Consider the following 27,895-nt stretch of genomic DNA (forward strand, 5'->3'; position numbering starts at 1 on the left):
ATTGGAAGTCATTTTGTTAAAAGATGATTTTATTTATAGTTAAATCTTGTTTGTATAGTTACATTATCCTACAAAATGCTACAGAGACACTAAATTACCAAAAACCAAATTATTTATCCTATGGAAAATACAGAAGTAGGTCCTTGTGAGCCTGTCATATTTTTATGAACTCATCAATACAACACCATATTGTACAGGTGTTTTTTGTTTAAAGACATCTTATTTAATATATGTTTATCAAATTCATTAACATTAAACTTGGAGCCAATACCATTATGAATAATACCCAAATGAAACTTATCTAACACATTTATTTTCACTCTAGGGCGCATCACAACCTTCCTCAAGCTTAGGAACAATAAACAATACTTCAATTCTATGCTTGGGGGCCATTGTAAACAGTGACGTCACCAATGGAAAGCATAAATATTTGGAAAACGTGGCATACATCATGAAAAGTACATTTGTTTATAACATGAAATCTAAAACAAGACAGTAGATCATTGCTTTGTTTGACCTCAGCTGAAGAAGTATGTGGCAGGCAACTCCAATGTTTCATCACTCTGAATATACATGCACGTATCTGTACATGATTGTGAAAGTTCCTCAGGTACTAATTTGGAATATTACAAATAAATATGAGCAGTATGTGACTTTGTAAATAGGCAATGCACAAATGAAGATCAGCTACACACACACACATACACACACACACACACACACACATTCTCTCTCTCTCTCTCTCTCTCCATCTTTTAGCCTCCCTTTTCCTAACAAGAAGCACACTCTATATACTTTTTAATCCATTTTGCCTTTTGAAAGAGATTAAGAGGAAGGATATGTGTGCATCAAAAGTAACTCCATGTTAGCACAGTTAAATTCCCTTTCTTTCTTTCCTTCTTTCTTCTTCTTTTTTAATTTTTTTAATTTTTTTGAGGTAGGGTCTCAGTCTAGCCCAGACTGACTTGGATCTCACTCTGTAGTTCCAAACTGGTCTTTTAACTCATGGTATTCATGCTCATCCTACCTTAGTGTTGGGATTAAAGGCGTGTGCAACCATGCCTAATATCGTATTTCCTTTTTCTTAAGCTATGAAGTACTTGACCAGACTTCTTGAATTTTCAGTAGTTTTTGTCCCTTTCTGATGGCCATCTGGGTATCTCCAATCATTTTTTGACAATTTAAATAATTACTTCTGTACATGTTTTTCTGTATTTGGGCATCTCCAATCATTTTGTGATTAGGAGTATTATTTCAATAATGACTTCTGTGCATGTATCTTTCTGTACCTGGGTATCTCTAATCATTTTGTGACAAGTACTATTTCATGTATCTTTCTGTGTTTGGGAGCAGACCCATGTAAGCAAAGGTAAAGCATGAACATTTCTAACATGACTCAGAGACGAGATTGGTAGAAAGGATTGAAATTCTTGAGCCATAAGAGTTGAAGAGTGATATTATTATTTTAAAAGATGTATGTAATAAAAACTGTATAGTGATAAAACAATTACATATAAAGAATAAAACCAAACACGCTGTAAGCATTTTGAATGTTGAAACATTTCACCTTTCTGAGCGAGATTGTTCAACCAAAAGAGCAACTAAAGCTATCATCTTTTCAAGGGCTGCTGGCCTGTATTTTTCTTCTGCCAGAGATAGGATATCTTCTTCTTCTTCCTCCTCTTCCCCTTCTTCCTCTGACAATACTTCAACTTGAGGCTAATTGGAAAAAAATTCAATGTCAATATTAATTTTACCTTCCTTTTGAGAACAGCTGACTTATTTAGCTATGAAGTAGATGATGGCAGGAGTATGTGTTATAAAAAACAAACATTTAAAGGTCTAACAATATAAATCACATTTTTAGGGTAACTGTAGACTAAGTTGGCAGAATTATAAAGAACAATATTTGCCTTAATTTAAAAATTTCTCTTTTCTTATAACCAAGTTCCTTGGAATATTAATCAAAATAAAAAATTAGGGGCTTCAAAGCTGGGCATGGTGGTGCACACCTTTAATTCCAGCACTTGGGAGGCAAGAAGATCACCGTGAGTTTGAGGCCACACTGAGACTAGAAACATAGCGAATTCCAGGTCAGCCTTAGCTAGAATGAGACCCTATCTCGAACCCCCAAAAGGGAGGGGGGACAACACTTCAGAAGTACTTGCTTGCAATGCCTGATGGTCCAGGTTTGATTCCCCAGTACCCACTAAAAGCAAGATACACAAAGTGTTGCATTCTTTTAGGTTCATTTGCAGTGTCAACAGGCTCTGGTGTGTCCATTCTCTCCTTCCCTCTCTCTCTCTAACCCTTCCTCCCTCCCTTTGCAAAGAAATAAAATTTTATTGTAGTTTCTAGATAACCTAAAGAGAAATACTTCAAACAGGTAATCCCTTAGGTTCTAAAATGCAAGAGACTGACATGCAGGCATGGTGGTATAGACCTATAATCTCAGCAATCAGGGGGCTGAGGGAGAAGAATCATAAGTCTAGGCTACATACTATGATCCTGTTTCAAATTAAAACAAAAAGAAGCAGTAAAAACCAAAAAACTCCAAGAGACTAAAAGGATTTGTGCCATACAAAAATCAAGGAGGGGCTGAACAGGTGGCTCAGCAGTTAAAGGCACTTGTTTGCAAAGCCTGACGACTGGGGTTTGATTCCTCAGTACCCACATAAAGCCAGATGCACAAAGTGGCACATGCATCTGGAGTTTGCAGTGGCAGGAGGCCCTGGCATGCCCATTACTTCTCTCATATTCTCCTTCCTGTTTGCAAATAAATTAATTTTTTTTCAAAAAAGCAAGATGAAAACCAGTCAAAATAGGTAGCCATATACACTATGTTAGAATTAGACAATACCAGTCCTTACACGTTCAGAAGCATTGCCTAGCCAGGCGTGGTGGTGCACGCCTTTAATCCCAGCACTCAAAAGGCAGAGGTAGGAGGATCACCATGAGCTCGAGGCCACCCTGAAACTACATAGTAAATTCCAGGTCAGCCTGGGCTAGAGATATTACCTTGAAAAACAAAACAAAACACACACACACACACACACACACACACACACACACACAGATACATACATACATATACACACAGCACTGCAGCACCATGGGTGTAGTCTAACCATGGAACAAAGCCTACTAAATGGTATCTATAACAAGTGAAATTCTCTAAGCCTCAATTCCCTTGTCTGTGGAATGGAGATAAAAACAGTACTTAATCTCTTAAACCTAAGATATGAAAGCTAATATAGCTGCCATTCATCATACTTTGATATTACTATGGATGAACAACTTAGATTTTTGAAAGTACCTAAATACTTCAAATGCAAAAAGCTTTAAAAAAATATGACTACCTAGGCTAGAGAGATGGTTCAGTAGTTAAGGTGCTTGCCTACAAAGCTAACGACCTGGGTTTGATTCTCTAGTACCCATGCAAAGCCAGATTTGCAAAGTAGGACATACATCTGGAGTATGTTTGCAGTGGATAGAGGTCCTGATGTGCCCATTCTCTCTTCTCTCTATTTGCAAATAAATAAATATTTTTTTAAATGACTACTAAAAATGTGCACAAAAACCTAATGGCTACTTTGGAGAAATTTACTTGCTTTGTTTCAAGGTCTTATTATTTAAACTTAAGAGTTTTTCTGCATGCCACATACATTAAAATAACAGTAGTAATATTAACAAATCTTAGACCCTTAACATTATCTATGAAAAAAGAGGAAATTTTTATTCAATATACTTTAAAAATTTTTTTATTTATTTGACAGAGAAAGAGTGAGAAAAATGGGTGTGCCAGTCCCACCCGCCACTGCAAATGAGCTTCAGACACGTGCACCACCTTGTGCATCGGGCTAATGTGAGTTTTGGGGAATTGAACCTGGGTCCTTTGGCTTTGCAGGCAAATGCCTTAACCCCAAAGCCATCACTCCAGCCCAAGAGGAAAGTTTTTTAAATGTAATAACTTTGCATGATGTAGAATATTGGTAATATGGCCTCTATATCCTTAATATATATGATGGAACTATACTTACATTTTCAGGTCCTTTGGTTCCCATGTAAAAATGTACCATTGTGGATATGGCTTGCAATGAAAGTAAAAACTGACTCTAAAAAAAAAGATTTAAAGATTCAAATTAGAAACAAATTCCAAATACTAAAAACAGGTACATAATATAAGGTAAAAGATTTAGCCTTACCTCTTCTTCACCCATTTTGGCAAATTCATAAAGGAAGGCAAAATACTCTGTAAGATGTTTACTGTGAGGCTTTACACCATGTTCCATTATCAGTAACAAAGTTCTCACAAATCGAGTGACACATGAACGACCACCAATGTCTTCTACTGAGGCATCTATATCATCTGACCTAAAAGAAAAGTAAGTCTTAGAGAACATGTTAAGTTTGAAGACAGATGCTGTCTGGGAGGAAGACTATTATTTATTTACTTTTAAAAATAATTTTTGGGGAGCAGAAATCCAGAAGCTACTGACAGCACAACACTAAAGTAGACTTATAACCCACCCACCACAGATAAAGGAATTTGTGGAACAGGGGGTGGAAAGACGTTAAGAGCCACAGGGTGGGAGGGAATATCCAGAGGCATTACACTCCCTCCTCCCCAATAACTGCTGTTCTCACAACTCATAACCCACAACCACATGGTCAATACCAGCAATTCCACTGAGGAGGTCCCTCAGTAGAATGGGAGCAGAGAGAAGGGAAATGATGGTATCAATATATGATGTGTCTATACAAAGTTTCTACTTAAAAAAATGATAATAAAATAAGAGAGAGACTGATGGGGGAGGGAATATGAGAGTGGAGTTTCAAAAGGAAAGTGAGGGGAGGGAGGAAATTACCCCGGCGATATTGTTTACTATGATGGAAGCTGTCAAAAAAAAAAAAACAAAATAAACAAAAGCCAGGCATGGTAGCACATGCCTTAAGTCCCAACTCTTGGGAGGCAGAGGTAGGAGGATCACTTTGAGTTCAAGGCCACCCAGAGACTACTAAGTGAATTCCAGGTTGACCTGGGCTAGAGTGAGACCCTACCTCAAAAAAACCAAAAAAATAAAATAAATGGGAGCAGGGGCAGAAGAGATGGCTCAGCAGTTAAATGTACTCACTTGTGAAGCCTGAGAGTCTAGGTTTGATTCCCCAATTCCCATATAAAGTCAGATATACAAAGTGTTACATGTGTCTGGAGTTTGTAAGCAGTGAGAAGAGACCCTGGTGAGTCAATACATACATCACACTTACACACATGTGCAAATAAATAAATAAAATTTAAAACTTTTGTTTTTGTTTTGGTTTTTCAAGGTAAGGTCTCACTCTAGCTCAGGCTGACCTGGAATTCACTATGTAGTCTCAGGGTGACCTCGATCTCATGGAGATCCACCTACCTCTGCCTACTGAATGTTGGGATTGAAGGCATGCAACACCAAGCCTAGCTTTTTTTTTTCTTAAACATTTTTAATTTACTTGATAGAGACAGAAAGAGAGAGAGAGAGTGTGTGTGCATGTGCTCATGTACTGACAAACCAGGGCCTCTTGCCTTTGCCAAACAAATTTCAGATGCATGTATCTTTGTATATCTGGCTTTATGTAGGTACTCAGGAATCAAATCTAGATGGGTAGACTTTGCAAGCACTCAACTTTAGCCACTGAGACATCTCACTGGCCCCTATTTATTTTATTTTGGGGCATATTTGTGATTTTTTTAATTTTTAAATTTTATTTATTTGAGAGTGAGAGAGAGAGAATGGGTATGCCAGTGCCTCCAGCCACTGCAAACAAACTCCAGACACAGGCACAGCCTTGTGCATCTGGCTTACATGGGTCCTGGGGTAACCACTAAATCATCTCTCCAGCCCATATTTGTGTGTGAACATAGAGTACAACATATGGTGTGTGATGATGTGCAGTGTGTGTGCAGATGTGAGAACTTGTGTGCCTGCTTACAGATGCTACTGAAGAACATTAGGTACCCTCTTTTTGCTCTTCCATCATTTTCTTTTAAAGTCTCAGTCAACTCAAAGCTATTATTCTGTTTCTTCAGCCATTTTTTTCATCATCGATTCTCTGGTCACTACCCTCTGCAGGACTGGGATTACAGGCATATGAGGCCAGGAACAGCTGTTTATGTAGATGTTGGGGAATAGAACTTGGGCACTCTCAGGCCTTCATGCTTGAGCAGCAAGCTCTCTTAACTGCTCAGTCATTTCCCCAAACAAAAGATATTTTTAAAAAATATATTTATTCACTTGAGAGAGAGTGTGTGCAAGTGTGAGCATGTGCGTACATGGATGTGCCAGGACCTCTTGCCACTGCAAACAAACTCCAGACCTATATTCCATGTTGTACATCTGGCTTACAAAGGGACTGGGAACTGAAACCCAGGTCAGTAGGCTTTGTAAACAAATACCTATAACTGCTAAGCCATTTCTCAGACCCCCAAAAATATATTTTAAAAACTGATCTTACCTTTTTAAAAAGTTTATTTTTTAAATATTTATTTATTTATTTATTTTTCAAGGGAGGGTCTAGCTCTAGCCAAGGATGACCTGGAATTCATTATGTAGTCTCAGGGTAGTCTCAAATTCATGGCGATCCTTCTACTTCTGTCTCCTGAGTGCTGGGATTAAAAGTGTGTACCACCAAGCCCAGTTTCTTTTATTTTTTGTGAAAGAAATACCAACTGCAGGGTTGGAGAGATGGCTTAGCAGTTAAGTGCTTGCCTGTGAAGCCTGAGGGTCCCCGTTCGAGGCTTGATTCCTTAGGACCCATGTTAGCCAGATGCACAAGGGGGCGCGCGCATCTGGAGTTCATTTGCAGAGGCTGGAGGCCCTGGTGGGCCCATTCTCTCTCTCTCTCTCTCTGCTTCTTTCTCTCGCTCTCAAATAAATAAATTAATTAAAATTAAAATTAAAAAAAATAAAAAAGAGCTACCAACTGCAATAATGTAAGTAGTTATACTCCAATTATTTTAACTAAACCAATCAAAAAAAAAGTTTAAGCCATGAAGATATATGTAGAGTATCTTCTACAAATACAAACATTTTGAAGATGTTTAGTTAAAAAAAAAATATTAAATAGCCCTAACTTCCTGATTTGCATTATTACAGATAATTCTTAAGCATAACAGTCTAAATAAAATATCTTCTTGTGGATATTTAAAAATATTTTGTTCTAAAAAAGTCTTACCCATCTTCCATTCCTGGCTGCAGATAGAGATGTGCATGTACAGGTCTCAGTCTCTGAATCACATGGATACACAAACGCTGAAACATCTGTAAAGGAAAAATCAACATTAGAAGAAAAGGTACTATGGAAGCCAGCGATTGTTATTATGCCCTAAAACATTACAGGCCATTGCCGAGGCTCTTAGTTATCCACTACAAATAGATGATAAGACTCTATTGCTAAAAACTACACAGGCTTGGGCTACAGGTCACTGAAAATTCAAGTCCCAGCTGAGCTGGAAAACTCTTCTCTGTTGACTATCAGAAAGCTGGAAAGACCTATGCAGCATGCAAGCCTTTAGGGAGAGAGAAGTCATCAATAGTATTAAACATCAGTGGACCTGAAAGCCTTAACATTAGCCAGCCAGGCCAAATATGCCAAGTGGTGCAATAGTCACACGTCTTTTATGGAGGAAACCAAGTACTCTCTGGACTAGAGTTTTGCTCTATGGAAGAGAATATATGCCTGGTACTGAGAACCTATTCAAAAATCTTTAACTAGGGAAGTCATGAGCCCTAGGGGAATACCACCTGTTGTTATCTGGCTAAATGCATATTTTATGCCCAAAAAACTGTCCTCTAAGCACTTTATTTAAACCCATATATTAATGCGACTCACATTCTTGATTAGAGAAGCTCTTCTTTTCAAAAGGACGTTACCACTAGGTAAAAGTCACTACTGTGGTGAGAAGAAGTAATAATGGAGCGTTCATGACTGAGACATTTCTATCACACCTTCCAAGGCTCAGGGTCCATTGTGGAAGAGGTGGCGGAATGAATGTCCAAGGGTAGGAATGCTTACAATGCACTTTTCTAGACACAAAACGGCCTTGATATAGAGGCCCTCAGAGTGCCTGACACTACATGCACAAGACCTTTATAATAGGGGGAAAAGATGATGACATCAAAAAAGAATGAGGCTGGAGCCAGGCGTGGTGGCACACGCCCTTAATCCTAGCACTTGGGAGGATCACTGTGAGTTCAAGGCCAGCCTGAGACTCCATAGTGAATTCCAGGTCAGTCTGGGCTAGAGTGAGACCCTACCTCGAAAAACAAATATAAAAAAAAATAAGGCTGGATATAGTGGTGCACACTTTTAATCCTAGCACTTGGGAGGCAGAGGTAGGAGCACTGCCATGAGTTCAAGGCTACCCTGAGACTACACAGTAATTTCCAGGTCAACCTGGGCTAAAGTGAAACCCTACCTTGAAAAACCAAAAGAAAGACTAATTTGGAAGAAGAGATTCAATTGGAAGGTGTATTTGAGAGAGGAATAGAGGTAAGAGAAAAGAATTATCATGGTTTATTGTCTATACTTATGGGAGTTGTCAATAAAGTTTTAGCTGGACATGGTGTTGCACACCTTTAATCCTAGCATTCAGGAGACAGAGGTAGGTTTGCTGTGAGTTCAAGGCCAGCCTGGGCTAGAGCAAGACCCTACTTTAAAATAAACAAACAAACAAACAAATAAATAAGAGAGACAGAAATACAAGGATCCCTGTGAGTTTGAAGGCAGCCTGAGACTACACAGTGAATACTAGGTCAGCTTGGACTGGATAGATTGAGAGTCTACCCCAAAATAAGTAAATAAATAAGTTTTTTTTTAAATGTAACTTCTATGCGAATAGGAAGAAAACTCAGTAAGCTAGAAAAGATATATAAAGGGAAAAGAAAAGAAGGGAGGGGGATACTTAATAGAGGATATAAATAAATCATATGGAATCCTACTTTTTTGGACAATGGAACACTCAGGAGCCATAGACTGTTGCTAGAAACATTTTAGTGTCAAGGATGGGATACTTTCCAGTGAGTTGTTGACCAGGGAGGTCCCAGATGCCCCCAAAACATTATAGGCCATTGCCAAGGCCCTTGGTTTCCCACCAGGAATAGATGGTAAGACCCTATTGCTGAAGACTCCACATACTTGGGCTGCAAGGCCACTGAGAAATCCTGCTGGAACTAAGCTGATAACCTCCTTTATGTAGACCAGTTGACAGAAAGCTGGAAGAAGCCATTCTGCATGCAGTTCAATGGGAGAAAGAGAAATCACCAGTGAAGATACAACAGTGGACACTGCAAGGCTTATAATTGGCCAGCCAGCCCAAATGAGCCAACAGGTGCAATAGTGGCACGTCTATCATAGTGGAAACCAACTGCCCTCCAATTGGACTGGAGGCCCGCTCCATGGGAGGGAATACATCCCTGATACTGAAAACAGGGATAGTCATGAGCCCTAGAGGTGTAACGTCTGCTGATGTCTGGCTAAATGTATATATTATGCTTATCAAACTGCCCAGTAAGCACTTCTCTTAATGTTCATACCCTTATATTAATGCTACTCTCACTTTGGGTAGTGAATCTTCTGTTTTCAGATAGTAGTGACCTTGGGACGACTCAGAAGGTATCATGGTGATGGAAAGAAGTGACTGCAGTGCTCAGTACTGCAATATCTCTATCATACCTTCCAAGGCTCAGGGTCTAATGTGGAAGAGGTGGCAGAAAGAATCTAAGAGCCAAAGGAAGGGTAGGACTCCTTATCATGTGCTCCCTCCAGACACAAAATGGCATGGATATTCATGACCTCACAGTGCCTGACACTACCTGCACAAGACCATCATAACAGGAAGAAAAGATCATGACATCAAAATAAAAAAGAGACTGATTGAGAAGGGGAGGGGATATGATGGAGAATGGAGTTTCAAAGGGGAAAGTGGGGGGGAAAGGAAGAGGGTATTACCATGGGATATTTTTATAATCATGGAAGTTGTTAATAAAAATTTGAAAAAATTTAAAAAGATACCAAAGATACTAAAACTATATGTTGTGGCACACGCCTATAATCTTAGAACAGAGGCACAAGGATCACAAACTGGAATCCAACCTGGTTACAAAGTGAAACCCTGTTTCAAAAATAATATTGAAGGGCTGGAGAGATGTCTTAGTGGTTAAGTGCTTGCCTATGAAGCCTAAGGACCCTGGTTCGATTCTCCAGGTCACATGCAGGCCAGACATACATGGTGGTGCATGTGTTGGGAGTTCGTCTACAGTGGCCAGAGGCTCTGGCGTTCTCTTCTCCCTCTCTCTCTGTCTCCAATAAAAATACATTTTAAAAAATAACATTAAAGGCTGGAGAGATGGCTCAGTGACTAAAGGTGCTTGCTTGCAAAGCCTGATGGCCCAAGTTAGAGCCCCAGTTCCCACATAAAAGCCAGAAGTGTAAAATGGCACTTGCAGGAGACCCTGGTGTACACCCATATTCACTCTTGCTCTCTCAAACAACAATAACAACAACAGCAACAAAACCTGACACCCCCCCCCCCAAAAAAAAAAACACCAAAAAACAAAATAAAATACTATTCAAGGCCTGGAAGTATAGCTTAGTGGTGGAGTTCAAGCTTATGAAGGCCCTGAATTCAATTCCCAGCACCAACACAAAAACACAAAAAACAAAAAGGAAGTAAAATTCATCCGTATGATAAAGGAGAAACCATCAATAGACTATTATTTTCAGTAAAAAAAGATTATCAAAATCATAACTGTACAAAACCTCACAGCCAGGCCTGGTGGCACACGTCTTTAATCCCAGCACTCAGGAGGCACTGCTGAGAGTTGGAGGCCATGCTGAAACTACATAGTGAATTCCAGGTCAGCCTGAGCTAGAGTGAGACCTTATCTCGAAAAGCACTCCCCCCACCAAAAAGAAATGGAAAAAAGAAAGAAACAAATAAACAGAAAAACCTTCTCAGATGGTGGATGTAAATATTAGAGAAGGTACAGTGAAATACTGCCATCACGAAGAGAAACACTTTAGTAGAACTCATAATGTCAAAGACAAAAGGTAAGCACATTACCCAGCAAGTCCAAATATATCTTCTAAGTATACACGAAAACAAAACAAAATATTATGTGCAAACAAAATTTTACACAAATGTTCCTATCAGCCTTCAAAATAGAAACAACACTGAGCATGTTGGCATAAGCCTGTAACTTGAGCACTTGGAAAGCAAAGGCAGGAAGACTAGCACAAGTTCAAGGACAGCCTGGGCTACCTAGGTGAGTTCAGGTCATACAGCTGCATAATGAACCCATTTTCAGTAAAACAAACAAAAAACAAAAAGCAAAAACATCTTAAATGGCCACTAATGAAAATATGAACACAATGTGTTACAGTCACTCAATAGAATATTATCTCCCTCTCTACACACTTATGAAACACAAGCAAGATGTGGATAAATTTTTCCCACTTTTTGTTTTTAAGATAGTCTCACTTTAGTCCAGACTGGCCTTATACTCCTGGAAATCCTCCTGCCTCAGCTTCTTGACTACTAGGATCACAAGCATGAGTCACCACACTTAGCTCTGGAGACCTCTGTTAGTATACAGATAAATCTTAAAAAGATTTAACAATGATTGTGATTCTTTTTACAAAAACTCTTGAGCCGCGCATGGTGGTGCATGCCTTTAGTCCCAGCACTTGGGAGGCAGAGGTAGGAGGATCGCCGTGAGTTTGAGGCCACCCTGAGAATGCAGAGTGAATTCCAGGTCAGCCTGAGCTAGAGTGAGACCCTACCTCGAAAAACCAAAAAAGGTTTAAAACAGAGAAATCCATAGAGCTATAGAGTATAGATTAGTAGTTGACAGGGACTGAGGAAAAGAAAGAGGCACAAATGTTCTAAAATTGTATAGCGGTTATGGTTACGCAACTTTGTGATAAACTAAAACTCTCCAAATCTTTGAAAGGTTTGGGTTAGTTTCATATTATAAGAATTCTCTTTCAATAACAACTAGGGCTAGGAAGATGAACTTGCTTGACAAGCCCTGATGGCCTGGGTTCATTTTCCCGGTATCCAGACATATGAAATGATGCATGTGTCTTGAGTTTGTCTGTAGCAGCAAGAAGCTTTGGTGTACCTCGTAATTTTTTAATAAATAAATAAAAATATATTTTAAAAGAGGTGGGGCCTGGAGAGATGGCTAATGTTAAGGCACTTGACTGTGAAACCTAAGGACCTAGGTTCAACTCCCCAGAACCTATGTAAGCCAGATATACAAGGTGATACATGTGCACAGGTGGCACATGCAATCTGGAATTCGCTTACAATGGCTAAGGCCCTGGTGTGCCAATTTTCTATCTCTTTTGCTCACACTCTCATTAACAAGCCAGGTGTGGTAGCACACACCTTTAATCCTAGCATTTGGAAAGCAGAGGGAGGAGGATCACTGTGAGTTCAAAGACAACAAAAAACAAAAAACAAAACAAAACCCCACAAAATAACAACGAAAAAGAGCTGGGTGTAGTGGAGCACATCTTTAATCACAACATGCCTCAGTAAGCAGAAATAGGAAGATCACTATGAGTTTAAGGCCAGCCTAGGACTACACAGTGAATTCCAGGTCAGCTTTGCCTAAAATGAGACCCTAATTAAAAAAAAAAAATACAGAAAAGGGATTCTCTTTCAATAACAACTGGGAAGTGGCATATTTCAGATTAAGATATGAATCTTGTGTCATTTGTGATTGCAATGTTTACCTCTTCATTATATAATTTTCCCCAAGGATATAAAGAATTTGATCCATTTGATCATTCAGACTTTGTCACACAAATGAAATGCATCCTATTCCTTTAAAGTCCTAGTTCATTACAATACTGCTGAATAGACTATTCTAAGGAAGAAAAGAATTGACAGCTATAGCTTATCTTATTAAGTTTAGGGAAATTCATAATAATCATTAGAAACAATAGAAACAGGATGGAGAGATGGCTCAGCAGGTAAGGCACTTGCCTACAAAGCCAAAGGACCTTGGTTTGATTAACCAGGACCCTTGTATGGCAGATACAGAAGGGGGTGCAAGCATTTGGAGTTCATTTGCAGTGGCTGGAGGCCCTGGCACACCCATTCTCACTCTCTTGTCTTTCTCTTTCTGCCTATTTCTCTCAAATAAATAAATAAAAATGAAATATTTAACAAAAATTAAAAAAAATAGAAACAATGAAAACAATAGGAAGTGAATTTTTGACAGAAATCGAGGATTTCAAACTGCTTTCAATGCTATTTATAGACAAATATAGAATTCATTTAAAGCCATTTCTTTATCAAATATTTTATTTTAAATAAATCTTTCCTTACCTGTCTCACAATTTGGTTAGGACACTTAATTAGTATCTGCATTGGCCACCAGTCATCATCAGCCATGCGGTCTAAAAACCACTGTAAGAAAATATAGCAAGATGTAATATTTTGAGATCAATACTTGTTAAATGAGATAAAAATCATATAAAGACATACTCAATGTTTCAATTATTTTAAGTTCTTGCCAAAATGGCTTCTGTAGTTAATTACTATAATTGAAATCAAGGGCTAGAGAGATGGCTTAGTGGTTAAGTACTTGCCTGTGAAGCCTAAAGACCCCAGTTTGAGGCTTGATTCCCCAGGACCCACGTTAGCCAGATGCACAAGGGGGTACACACGTCTGGAGTTCGTTTGCAGTGGCTGGAAGCCCTGGCACGCCCATTCTTTCTCTCTCTCTCTACCTGTCTCTTTCTCTGTCACTCTCAAATAAATAAATAAAAATGAACAAAAAAATAAAAAAAAACCCGAAATCAAAATACAAATAACTTCAAACAGCTCAAGAGATATCATTAACATTATACTATATAATCTACAAGAGGTATTTATAATAAAATAGACAACTATTTTCCTCTTAGTCCTACCAATGTCATACTGTAAGACCATTTTGTAACTATTATTAATCCAGTCTGAATAAGATTCCTTTTTCTTTTGTGTAAAGACAGACATCTACCAAATAGCTATAATGAGAAAGGGAAACAAAAGTACAGTTTAAATAAAACCAGCAGTCAAAGCCAGTGTGTGGAATATCCCTGCAGAACAGTTGGCATGGAAAATTAAACATCGACTGAACATTAGATGGCAATAAAGAAATCTATTCTAATGGGAATAAGTGAAATTGTTGTTACAGATGATTTTTGAAAACATTCCTACCTGTTAAGATATATACTGAAAGTATATAGTTACAGATACAATTTCAGAGGTTGCTCTGAAATACTTCAGGTGAAAAAAGGCACAGGGGAATACATGCAACAAGAATGAAACAGTATTAGTATATACCATATTATGTCATATGGCATATGTTGGAACTGGATAATAGGTAAAGGAACTTTCTCTTCAAATTTCTTCCCAATTTTGCAAAAAAGTTTTCAAAAATTTTATTTATTTGAGAGAGAGGGAAAGAGAGAAAGAGGCAGACAGAGAGGGAGAATGAGTGCGCCACCGCAAATCAACTCCAGACACGTGCACCACCTTGTACATCTGGCTTATGTGGGTCCTGGGGAAATCGAACCTGGGTCCTTTGGCTTTGAAGGAAGCAACCTTAATTGCTAAGCTATCCCTCCAGCCCTCAAAAAAGGTTTTAAAAGCTACACCACCTTTGTTTGTAAAATTTTAATGATAGGTTCTCTTATTTTACTGTTGCAAGCTAGAATGAGAGGGCATGGCGAGTGCACACATTTTGTCCCAGTAATCAGTAGGCAGAGGTAAGAGGATAGCCATGAGGTCAAGACCAGCCTGGACTACAGTTTCAGGTCAGCATGTGTTACAGTGAGACCCTACCTCGAGAGAAAAAAATTCTTAAACTACTTTCCATTTTTTATGGTGCTGTATTTCTTATGTAAATATCAAAGTCATACATACATACATACATACATACATACAGTCGCCTAAAACTTGCAATACTAGAAAGCTTAGATATGTCTTTGATTACTAATCAAAAAGGATCATATTGGGCTGGAGAGACAGTTGAGTGGTTAAAGTGATTGCCTGTGAAGCCTAAGAATGCTTGTTCGAATCTCCAGGTCCCACATATAGCCAGATGCAAAAGTGACGCAAGCATGCAATGTCACACATGCGCACAAGGGGGCATATGTGTTAGGTATTCTTTCACAGCAATTGAAAGGCCCTGGCACACCCATATTCTCTCCCTCCTTCTTGCATGTGCACGTGCTCGCTCTCTCTCTGAAAAATAAATAAATAAATAATAAATAAAAATAGTAAAATAAATAAAGGCATGCACCAAAAAGACCTGGATGTCTAGGCTCACTTTCAATCTGCCTTCCACAGGCCCATGCCACCCCTCCCCCCCACCAAAAAAATTATTATATTAAGGGGCTGGAGGTGGCTTAGCAGATAAGAAGCCTGCGTGCAAAGCCAAAGTACCCAGGTTTGATTCCACAGAACCCATGTAAGCCAAATGCACAAGGTACATGCATCTAGAGTTTGTTTGCAGTGGCTGGAGGCCCTGAAACATTCATTGTCTCTGTCTCCTCTCTCTCTCTGCTAGAAAATAAATAAAGTTTAAAAATATTATATTAAGATGGCAATATAGTTGTCAATATCTATGACTCTGTAAGTAGATTATCGTTAAGGATGCATTTTTCTTAAGATAGGAGGAAAGCAGGGTGTGGTGGCACATGTTGTTAAACCCAGCACTTGGGAGGCAGAGACAGGAGGATCTCCATGAGTTCAAGGCCACCTGAGACTATATAGCAAGTTCCAGGTTAGCCTGAGCTAGAGTGAAATCCTACCTTAAAAAAAAAAAAAAAAAAAAAAAAGGAAATACTAATTGAGAAAAAATTATCTACTGGGATGAATGAATATATACAATGCACACACAAACACGCATATGTATATATAGCAAGGGAGAAAGAGTTTTTTTTTTTGTTTGTTTGTTTTGTTTTGTTTTTCGAGGTAGGGTCTCACTCTGGCTCAGGCTGACCTGTAATTCACTATGTAGTCTCAGGGTGGCCTCGAACTCTTGGAGATCCTCCTACCTCTGCCTCCCGAGTGCTGGGATTAAAGGTGTGCGCCACCACACCCGGCGAAAGACAGTATTTTTCTAATACCAAAAGTAGTGGGCCAGGCTGGAGTAATGGCTTAGCAGTTAGGTGCTTGCCTAAGAAGCCTAAGGACTCTGGTTCAAGGCTCGGTTCCCCAGTTACTCACATAAGCCAGATGCACAAGGTGGCACATGCAGCTGGAGTTTGTTTGCAGTGGCTGGAAGCCCTGGTGTGCCCATTCTCTCTCTCTCTCTCAAATAAATAAATAAAAATAAGCACAATTAAAAAAAAAAGCAGTGGGTTGGAGAGATGGCTTGGGGCTTAAGGTACCTGTCTGCAAAGCCAAAAGACACAGGTTCGACTTCTCAGTACCCACATAAGCCATATGCACAAGGTGGTGCATGTGTCTGGAATTCCTTTGCAGTGTCTGAATTCCCTGGTGTGTCTACTGTCTTCCTATCTGCCTCTCTTATGTCTCACTCTCACTCTCACTCATTCAAATAAATAAATAAAATGGAAATAAGAAAAAAAAACAAAAAAAAAACAACAGAAGCCGGGTGTAGTGGCACACACCTTTAATCCCAGCACTCGGGAGGCAGAGGGAGGATCGTCATGACTTCGAGGCTACGCTGAGACTACATAATGAATTCTAGTTCGGCCTGAGCTAGAGAAACAAAACTAGAAAAACATAGCAAATAAAAACAACAAACAAAAAGCAGTTAAAGTTGGGCATGGTGGCACATGTCGTTAATGCCAGCACTTGGGAAGTCGAGGTAGGAGGACTGCCCTGAGTTCAAGGCCACCCTGAGACTACATAGTGAAATCCAGGTCAGCCTAGAAAAACAGCAGTTAAGAGCTGGGTGTGGTAGGAAAAGCTTATAATTGCAGCACTAAGAGGCTGAGGCAGGATGATTGCCTTGAATATAGGCAAGCTACTAATACATTATAAGATCCTGTCCCAAACGAATAAAAACAATCAACAAACAATACATATATTTTCGGTTTTTTTGGTAGGGTCTCTCTCTAGCTCAGGCTGACCTGTAATTCACTATGTAGTTGCAGAGTGGCCTCAAATTTACAGCAATCCTCCTACCTCAACCTCCCAAGTGCTGGGATTAAAGGCTTGCACCACCACACCTGGCTCAAACTCCCAGCAATCCTACTTCTACCTCGTGAGTGCTGAGGTTAAAGGCATGTGAAACCAAGTCCCTCACTTCTGACAAAGTATTCCTATGAACCTCAGGTTAATTTTTTTTTTTTCCAGTTTTTCGAGGTAGGGTCTCACTCTGGTCCAGGCTGACCTGGAATTCACTATGGAGTCTCAGGGTGGCCTCAAACTCACGGCAATCCTCCTACCTTTGCCTCCTGACTGCTGGGATTAAAGGCGTGCATTACCACGCCCAGCTCTCAGGTTAATTTTTAACTCACTATATCACACTAGCCTAGAACTCACAATCATACAACTTCTGCTTCTTGAATGCAGGATCATGCTCAGACTGAAATTTTATTTTAACCTTGTATTATATATGTAAAAAAAATTCCCGCAAGGCGCGTGGACACACACCTTTAATCCCAGCACTCGGGAGGCAGAGGTAGGAGGATCACCTTGAGTTTAAGGCCACCCTGAGACTCCATAGTGAATTCCAGGTCAGCCTGAACTAGAGTGAAATCCTACCTTGAAAAAAGAAAGAAAAAAAAAATTCCCAAGGTTTGAAAGTTTTAAATAACAATTAATTAATCTTTATTTATAAAGAATGTGAAATGCAGATAATAACTTTTTAACTATCAAATGATATTTGAACACTTTACAACGGACTCCTATGACTCAAATAGAAACAATTTGTGACAGTATATAAGATAAAAAGAAACACTTTAAAGTAGAACTGAAAGTTGTTTACTGTCCTTACCTCACAAGCTGCTTGACTATTATTAAATTGCTTGGTCAGTAGTTCAATCCACTGAAGCATTGTGGGCTAAGAAAAAAAGGCAGAAAAGGAGTTAGTCACTTTTTAAAGCTAATGATAACAAATATGAACAGATAACAGAAAAATAAGATAAAATCCACAAAACAAAATACATACCTTCTCTTTTGAATGAATAAATGTCTCTAAGACAAAGGAAGTACTTAACTGTAAGAAAAAATAAAATTAAGCAATAAAGACTCAATTGTTTTAAAGTTATAAATGTGTCTAAGTTATCTAAATTTATATATTACCTTTGCTGTCATCAGGGACACAGCTTTAGGATCTGGTAATGTACTTGGAATACAACTACATAACTGCCACATAAACCTAGAATTCAAAATGAATAACAAATTCTTATCAAAGATTGTTTTTAAAAAAGACTAGTAAAGCATCTGTAAAATTAATCCAAACTTACCCAAAATAAGTGTGTTCAAAAATATTTTTGTCTTGAAGAAACTGCATGTTATCATGCCAAATCCACTGAAGAAAAAAAAAAAAGGTTAACATTTGATAACAGAAACAGTTTATTTCATTATATTTTACGAATATTTTTATTAAAAAAAAAGTTATGGTTGGAAAACCATGAAGAAGCCAAAATATTTTTAAAAAGGTACTTAAAACTCATGCTGATTCCTCCCCGGCCCCAAGTATATAAGGAATGTAAAATAAGTCACTAAACCTACTCCACTTTTTTTTGTTGTTGTTTTTCGAGGTAGGGTCTCACTCTTGCCCAGGCTGACCTGGAATTCACTATGGAGTTTCAGGATGGCCTTGAACTCACAATGATCCTCCTACCTCTGCTTCCCACATGCTGGGATTAAAAGTGTATGCCTCCACACCCGGCTCATACTCCACTTATATATTATTTATCTGGCTACTTAAAGAGATCATCTGTTTTAAATTTTATTTCTGAAGATTATGGAAGAATTCTGGAATCTTGCCTGACCAGCAAATACATAAAAAAATATGTTGCATTTTGCTGAGAATAGGTAAGCAAACACTTTTAATTGCTGAGCCATCTCCCCAGACCCCATTCTCTCTCTCTCTCTCTCTCTCTCTTTTTTTTTTTCTGAGACAGAGTCTGACACTATAATTTAGGACAGCCTTCAACTCAAAGCTGTCTTGTGTCAGCTTCCTGAGTACTGAGATTACAGGTATGGGGACACATGACAAGCAGCTTCACTCTTTTTTTTTATTTTTTAAAATTTATCTGAGAGCAACAGAGAGAGAAAGAGGCAGATAGAGAGAGAGAGAATGGGCACGCCAGGGCCTCTAGCCACTGCAAACGAACTCCAGATGCGTGTGTCCCCTTGTGCATCTGGCTAACATGGGTCCTGGGGAATCAAGCCTTGAACCGGGGTCCTTAGACTTCACAAGCAAGCACCTAACCACTAAGCCATTTCTTCAGCCCTTCACTCTCTTTTTGCACATGCCTTTAATCCCAGCACTCCGGAGGCAAAAGGAGGAGGATCACCATGAGTTCAAGGACACCTCGAGACTACATAGTTAATTCCAGGTCAGCCTGTACCAGAGTGACACCATACCTCGAAAAAAGAAAAATTCATTTTAAGAGAGAAAGAGGAGGGAGAAGTAGAAAGGGAGGGAGAGAGGGAGAGAAGGGGTCTCTCAGGGCCTCCTTTTGCTACTACAAACAAACTCCAAAAGCACGTACGACTTTGTGTATCTGACATTTTATGTAGGTACTAGGAAATAGAACTCATCAGGCTTTACAATCAAACACCTTTAACTGCTAAACTGACTCAAAAGCCCACCAGGTTCACGTTTAATTAATGGTCCCAACCTTTACCTCTGTTTCTCCACTAAAGGTTTCAACTACCTCCGTGTACCTCTCAGTCCTACTAGTGGTCATGAACCAGATATAATCAATTAGGCATACTGCTCCAGGTAATCTGGGAAATGACAGTTTGTAAGCCTTTCTATATCCTAACTTTTTTTTAATTAATATTTTATTTTTTTATTTGAGAGAGAGAGAGAGAATGGGTGCAACAGAACCTCTAGTTGCTGCAAATGAACTCCAGACACATGTGCTGCCCTGTGCATCTGGCTTATGTGGGTCCAGGGGAATTGGACCTGGGTCCTTTGACTTTGCAGGCCAGTGTCTTAACTACTAAGCCATCTCTCCAGCCCTATATCCTGACTTTCTATAATGCTTTGGTCCAAAGGAGTGTGTGCCAACATTCTCCCTATCTCATTCAGTAATTTCACAGCAAGGAAGCTTCATTGCAAACTTCTTAGTTTTTTGTTTTTTTTTTTTTTCAAGGTAGGGTCTCACTCTGGCTCAGGCTGACCTGAAATTCACTCTGTAGTCTCAGGGTGGCCTCACACTCTCAGCGATCCTCCTACCACTGCCTCCCAAGTGCTGGGATTAAAGGCGTGCGCCACCATGCCTGGCGCAAACTTCTTAGTTTTAACCATAAGCTCAGTTCTAGATCCAATGTCAAAATTTTTATTTCCTGTATCTCATAAGAGTCACCATTATCTGCTTCTGTACCTAAAGCCTAGATAGTCTCTTGGGTTTTACCAGTTAATGCTTTTAGCTTTGCACTGGGAACACTGATCTTGATGTTGTTTTCTGATGATCCTTTTCACAGTTTACCAATACAATGTGGTTACAGCCAACTGGTTACAGGTCTAAGTGTTAAATTACTACACTGCATTTTCACACATTCCTTCTTTTATATTTATTTATTTATTGTATTTTACTTTTTGGTTTTTCGAGGTAGGTCTCATTCTAGCCCAGGCTGACCTGGAATTAAATCACTAAGTAGTCTCAGGGTGGACACGATCTCACAGAAATCCTCTTATCTCTGCCTCCCCGAAGTGTTGGGATTAACGATGTGCACCATCATGCCTGGCTTCTCCTTTTTTTTTTTTATTTTTTGAGGTAGGGTTTCACTGTAGCCCAGGAGGACCTGGAATCCACTATGTATGTTTTAGGGATGGCCTTGAACTCATGGCGCTCCTCCTACCTCCGCCTCCCAAATGCTGGGATTAAAGGCGTGTGCCACTAGGCCTGGCTTCCCTGCCCCACCACCATCACCACCACTGAGGTAGGGTCTCACTCTAGTCCAGGCTGACATGGATTCACTATGTAGTCTCAGGGTGGCCTCAAACTCATAGCGATCCTCTTAACTCTGGCCCCCAAGGGCTGTGATTAAAGGCATGTGCTACCATTCCTGGCTTTTTAAAAAAATACCACTGTTCAAGCTCATCTTGGGCCACTCTTTCTTTAATTTACCAAACATCATCTTTTACTTCCTAAATATGACACTGATCTTAGGGAATTAGGAGGGGGGAGAAAAACTATGTATATATGTAAATAAGTATGTATATTACAGAATGGGTCTCATATTGTCCAAGTGGCTTTGAGTGACTGGGCCTAACCAATCTTTAAACTTGCAATCTTCCTGCTGGGATGATACCTGGCACCTGTTTAGTTAATGAGTAAGATACATTCCAAATACACTATCAAGCTTCTATAACATGAAACATAACAGAAAGAACACTTGCAAGTCTACCACCCAATTCCAGAAATAGATTATTGGGTACTAAACAAATTATTTTTGAGCCCACCTGAGTTTTACCAATTTCTAATTTTTTTCATGTTCATTAGCAATTATATGCTACTCCCTTTAATTTCACTAATTTTTCACTCACCTCTCGTATGTCAGTATTACCATGAGTATTTGTTAATTCTTCTTAATATTTAATTGGGATTAAAGATCTTAGTCCATTATTGCCTGCCCTTATATTGAACTATTCCTTGCATAAATACATATTTTAACATATTAAAATTAAATTGTACCTCCAGTAACTCTGATGAAACATCAAATTTGTATTCTTTGCCATTTTCTTCTGGTTCCATACGTTTGTAAAACAGCATATAAGCACTATGTGTCTTTATGAAGCAAAGGGGAAAAAGATATTTTCATTTTGATAAAGTATAATTCCAAAATTAGACATTCAATGAAGAAAAGGAATACATTGTAAAACTATTACATGTGAAATAAATGATTACCTTTTCAAAAGAGAAATCCATAAATTTATCTGTGACTGAATCATAGGTTTTCGTCTGTTTAAAAAAAAAGTCCTTTTAAAAAAAAAATTACTCAACTTTTTATCAATCATTTCATGATTAGTTATTAAATACTTAAAATAACCTTGTGAATAGTTTTAAAATAAAATTGTAATCATATAAATCCTATGTATATTGTATATGAGCAGGGATGTAGATCAGTGGTGAAGCAGATGCATACAAGACTCTGGGTATGATCCCCAGCAATATCCACCCCTAAAAACATTTAGGGTTACTATAATAGAAAATATGAGGTATGGCAAGAAAAGGTACTCTAGGCCTAATTTTTTCAAATACAGGAAGTAGAAATAAATACAAAAACTACATTCTCAGCAACATTAGTGATAAGGAAAGCTGATAGCAGCCAGGTGTGGTGGCACATGCTTTTAATCCCAGCAGACGTAGGAGGATCACTTGAGTTGAAGGCCAGGCTGAGACCACATAATGAATTCCAGGTCAGCCTGGGCTAGAGTAAGACTCTAACTCGAAAAACAAACAAACAAAAAGAAAAAAAAGGAGAGGAAAGAAAAGCTGAGAGCAGGAATGTCACAAACATAAAGCTGTAACATATTTTAAGACCTATGAATAATACTTATACCCTGCACCCTTTGGGGAAAAAAAAGTTTTGAATCTTACAGCTATAATTTTTCCAGATTAAATGAATCTGTCAGTACATACATAAAAAATGTAATTGATGGGCAGAAAAGGTAGGAAGATTGCTCATAGCTAAAGTCCACCCTGAGACTACATAGTGAATTCCAGGTCAGCCTGAGCTGGCATGAGACCCTACCTCAGGGGGAAAAAAAGAAGTAATTGATGAGTGACATAATAAGACGAAATGACATTTGAATAAGACAGTAGGAGGGGCAAAACTGGAAAATTTAGAGACTGTCTCTGGTTATAAAGGACTTGAACTGCAGAAGTTTGATATATGCTTGATGGTGGCTGAGTTTGCATTGTTCTAGTCTCTCCTTGCTATGCCTTATACCAGTTGAAAATGTTTACTCTGTGCCTGTGTGTTAAAAGTATATCACCTGTTTGACTTGACAGAATTCACAGCTAAGAGACAATCTTAAATCTCAGATGAGACTTGGGACTTTGGAACTATCTTAACTTGGTGAAAGACTGTGGGGATCTTTGAAATTGGACTAAATCCAATTTTACAATGTGTGATGGTTTTGAATCTATTAGGGACCAGGAGCAGAATGTGGCAGTCAGAATAGATGGCTCCCAATATACTCAGTATTTTGTTACAGTTTGTAATTTGGGTCTGTGGCCACCAAGCTGTAGGAGGTATCACTGGGCTGGATCCAGCCCTAAAATGTGATAGTAGATTTGAAATTCCAATCTAAAGATATGCAAAATGTGCCTAACTGGGGCCCTCAAGTGTGCTATGTGGGATGGCTTTTGACTTCACTCTCTCTGCTTGAATTTCTGAAAGCAGGACCGGCTTTTTTTTTGGGGGGGTGGGGGTGGGGAGAAGGTAGGGTCTCACTGTAGCCCAGGCTGACCTGAAAATCACTAACTAGTCTCAGAGTGGCCTTGAACTCACAGCAATTCTCATACCTCCTGCTGCTGGGATTAAAGGTGTGCACCACCACGCCCAACTTTACTTGTAATTTCTATCTTTATCAAATTGTGGTTTAAAGCAGAAAGAGTAACATTTAAACATTTATTAGGGTCTGTGTATACTATAAGTATAATAAAGTTCCAATACATGACATAAATTTTAGATTTAATAATAGCATCTAGAGTTAAGTGGCTCGTCTCCTGGATTTTATATCTCAAAGTAAAAATAAAAAATTCTAAATCACTTACCGTCATCTCACCACCAAAACATTCAGAGGCAAGCTGAGCAGAATCAAAAGGTTTCACCTCAGCATCATTAAAAAGATACCTGAAACAGAGCATATTACCTAAAATGTGTTTATGGTATCTCTGTGATTGCATTTCCTTTTTTTTCCCCCTAAGGTAGGGTTTCACTCTAACTCAGGCTGACCTGGAATTCACTACTTATTCTCAGATTGGATTTAAACTTGTGGCGATCCTCCTACCTCTGCCTCTCTATGCGTGCTGGGATTAAAGGCATGTACCACCATGCCCAGCTGTGATTGCATTTCCAAGCAGAGAGAGTGAAAGAAAGCATGGGCATGTTAGGGTTAGTAGCCAATGGGAACTCTAGATGAATGCGCCACCATGTGCAGTTGGCCTTATATAGGTACTGGGGAATCAATACCTGGTCCTTAAGTTTTGAAGGAAACACTTTTTAATTGCTGAGCCATCTTTCTAGCTCCTGCTACTATTTTTTAAATATTTGTAATGATGTCATAAATATTGGTCAAATTATAATGAGGTAAATTCTAATAAGTTCTTATTTGTACAACTTTAGTTGACAAAAAAAATTAACACCCATAACCACCTTGAAATCTGACAGATCTGTGTTGAGGGTATAGCTCAATGACACTGCTTTTGCTTAGCATGTGTGAGGCACTGGCTTTCATCTTTAAAATGAAGAAAGGGGAGGGAGAGCCAGGTGTGGTGGTATGTATGCCTTTAATTCTAGCACGTGGAAGGCAGAGGTAGGAGGACTTCTGTGAGTTCAAGGCCACCCTGAGACGCCATAGTGAATTCCAGGTCAGCCTGGGCTAGAGCGAGACCCTACCTTGAAAAACAAAAGACAAAAGTAGCCAAAGTTGGTTGTGAGAATTGCTACTGATGATTTCCAGGTGGTCTGTGGCCTCAGTATTAAATTTGGTGCTACATTCAAACCCAGCAGACTTCTTTTGCAATAGGCAAAAGAGCTAAATATTAATGTTATTGGTGTCAGCTTCCATGTTGGGAGTGGCTACAATGATCCTGAGACCTTCCTGCAGTGTCTGATACCCACTGTGTCTCTGACAGTTGCAGAGATTGGTTTCATCCTATATACACTTGATATTGGTGGTGGCTTCCCGAATCTGAGGCTGTGAAGCTTTACTTTAAAGAAAGCCAACAATATGGTTAATCTAGTGCTGAATAAGTAGTTTCCTTCAAGCTCTGGAGTAAGAATCATCATTGCTGAGCCAGCAGACATTATATCACATGAGCTTTCATGGTTGTAGTCAACATCATGGCCAAAAGAATAAATCATCTTAAAGTAACAGCAGACCAGCTCTGACGATGAAGATGAATGGTATAAGCAAACAATGTATGTATTGTGTGAATGATAGAACATATGGATCACTTAACTACATCCTTTATATTATGCGCATGTAAAGCCTCGGCTACAGAACAGACCCAAACCAGATAAGAAGCATTACTTATCTAGCACCTGGGACACAACATGTGATGGTCTTGAGTGCTATAACCTGCCTGAAATGCATGTGGGTAATTGGCTGGGTGCTCTTTGAAAGCATGGACACATCACTATTGCTATTTCGACTTCAATGGATTCCAGAGGCCTACTATCCATTATGATCAGATGTCATGACCAATGTGCCAACTCATGAGACAAGCACAGAACCACAGCTTCCCACCTGACATGGAGTAACAGGACACTTTACCCATGTCTGGTGCTCAGGAAAGTGGTATGACCTGGCAGCCTGTGCTTCCACTAGTATCATTAAATAGATACCATTCATGGAGCTCTTAATTTCAAGTTTAGCTTGAATTATGTGACTTGGTGGGAAGATTTAACTTAATGACTGCTAGTTTTGTAATGTTTTTGTAAGAGTAAGATAGAAAGATACAGAAGTATGGAAGGCTCAGCAATGGGGGTTAAACTTTCTATGCTTTATGGAACTATTTTAATACTTTTGTTGCATGGAATTGGATTCACGGTTCAATCATACTGAAGTGTGCCTCTCGGCTGCTGAGCAAGCATTTGTAGCTTGTATGATGACAGTAGGAACACAGTTGTAACCCACTTTGAAAATAAAGTATCTTAAAATAATTTTTAAAAAGAAAGTCAATCTCTTTTGCTCATTTGAGGGGGAGGAGGGCGGTTGGTTAGGCCTACGGTATGCCGCTTCAGTGAGGGACTCTGGCGCAGCCACCCCGCTGCTTGCTTTCCTGGGTGCTACTCTCTCTGCGCTCCCTACGTGACATGCTAGCGAGCATGGCCCCGATTCTCCTGGGATGCGGACACTGCTGAGAGCAACGTCACCCTTTACACTACAAAGGTGGCGGGCACTATGGGGGAAAAAAAAAAACAGAACAAGAAGAAAGTGGAGGACGTGCTTGAAGAAGAGGAAGAGGAATATGTGGTGGGAAAAGTTCTCAATCGATGAGCTGTCAAGGGAAAAGTAGAATATCTTCTAAAGTGGAAGGGTTTCTCAGATGAGGACAATATGTGGAAGCCAGAAGAGAACCTGGATTGCCCTGACCTGATTGCTGAGTTTCTACACTCACAGAAAATAGCACATGAGATAGATAAATCAGAGGGAGGCAAGGGGAAAGCTGACTCTGATTCTGAAGATAAGGGAGAGGAGAGCAAACCAAAGAAGAAAAAAGAAGAGTCAGAAAAGCCACGAGGCTTTGCCTGAGGTTTGGAGCCAGAGTGGCTTTTTGGAACTACAAATTCCAGAGGAGAGCTCATGTTCCTGATGAAATGGAAAAACTCTGATGAGGCTGACCTGGTCCCTGCCAAGGAAGCCAATGTCAGGTTGTCATATCCTTCTATGAGGAAAGGCTGACGTGGCATTCCTACCCCTCAGAGGATGATGACAAAAAAGACGACAAGAAGTAACTCTCTTGAGTATCAGCCCCTGTCACCTCTTGACTGTGGGTTTCAAATGGGGAGGGAAGAATTCTACTTGTCTTCACATCATAAAGGTGGATTGAGAAGATGTCCTTTGAAGAGCCAGCACAGTTTCTGTGCCCTTGCAACAGCTCAAGTGCTTTAAAGCTGTTCCAAGCTGTGTAGTTTGTATGCCCATCCCAGTGGAGGGGAAAGGGTAAGTGTTTCAAGGCAACCCATTCTGCACTTTGCTGAGAAAGGCAAAGGGCCTTCTATGAAGGACAAAATCTGTAGAACTGGGTGTGTGGGAGAGCAAAAAAGATACTGTTCATCTTCAAAGAGCATCTCCACAACCCACAGCCTTCTTTCCAACAGTGTTAACTGCATTTTTACAGAGTAGCATGTGTGTAGTTTTTGGCTATTACTGGTGTATTAATGAGGGCGGGGGGGAAATGGGACAGGGAGGAGATGGACAGGATGATTGTGGTTAAAATTAGGAGCCTGATTGGGGAAACGGAGAAGCAATGGAAAGAACAGCTAACCGATGATTTAGTTCTAGGTTCAGAAACTTTTCAAAATATTTCATTGGCACCAGAAAGGTGGACAGTGGGAGACTGCTTCAAACCTGTGATGTTTCCTTCCTGAGCATCATGTTGCCCAGAAAGGAGAAAGCCAGTTCCTACATTAACCAAAGCTGACATTTTAAAGGTGGAAACTGAAGCAGTAAAAGTCTTTTAATTGGAGAGTATATTCAGGCAGATCATTTTACCTCAGAAGTGCTAATATTAGGAGGGGAAAACAAAAAAAGACCCTTCATTTATAATCATGGAGTTATTTCAACCACTTTTTTTCAACCACTGGCTGAAGCATTGTGTGAAGGGCGGAGGGTGGCATAGGAGATAGGAAAACACTTGGAGCCTGTTTTTTTCAACTTTGAGCTCTGAAACTTAGTGGCAGGGTTCAGCCACTAACAGCACAAATTTCATTTGAGTCAATTCAAGGGTTGAATACTTCAAA

General features: G+C 39.4%; 1 protein-coding gene and 1 pseudogene across 1 annotated transcript in view; one reads left to right on the top strand and one right to left on the bottom strand.

Annotated features, from left to right (window-relative positions):
* Positions 1–27,895, bottom strand: part of Usp34 (ubiquitin specific peptidase 34) — a 299,630-nt gene that overhangs the window by 53,935 nt on the left and 217,800 nt on the right. The window contains exons 51-62 of the mRNA XM_045147284.1: positions 23,980–24,058; positions 22,105–22,158; positions 21,892–21,984; positions 18,481–18,545; positions 18,317–18,392; positions 18,183–18,230; positions 18,009–18,074; positions 13,379–13,459; positions 7,213–7,298; positions 4,206–4,374; positions 4,041–4,115; positions 1,568–1,719 (exon numbers count right to left, since the gene is read on the bottom strand). Coding sequence (XP_045003219.1) covers positions 1,568–1,719; positions 4,041–4,115; positions 4,206–4,374; positions 7,213–7,298; positions 13,379–13,459; positions 18,009–18,074; positions 18,183–18,230; positions 18,317–18,392; positions 18,481–18,545; positions 21,892–21,984; positions 22,105–22,158; positions 23,980–24,058 — 1,044 coding nt within the window. The remainder of the gene's footprint in view (positions 1–1,567; positions 1,720–4,040; positions 4,116–4,205; positions 4,375–7,212; positions 7,299–13,378; positions 13,460–18,008; positions 18,075–18,182; positions 18,231–18,316; positions 18,393–18,480; positions 18,546–21,891; positions 21,985–22,104; positions 22,159–23,979; positions 24,059–27,895) is intronic.
* LOC105944564 lies at positions 26,334–26,887 on the top strand (annotated as a pseudogene).

The sequence above is a fragment of the Jaculus jaculus genome, chromosome 4 (genome assembly GCF_020740685.1).
Source record: "Jaculus jaculus isolate mJacJac1 chromosome 4, mJacJac1.mat.Y.cur, whole genome shotgun sequence".
Lineage (NCBI taxonomy): Eukaryota > Metazoa > Chordata > Mammalia > Rodentia > Dipodidae > Jaculus > Jaculus jaculus.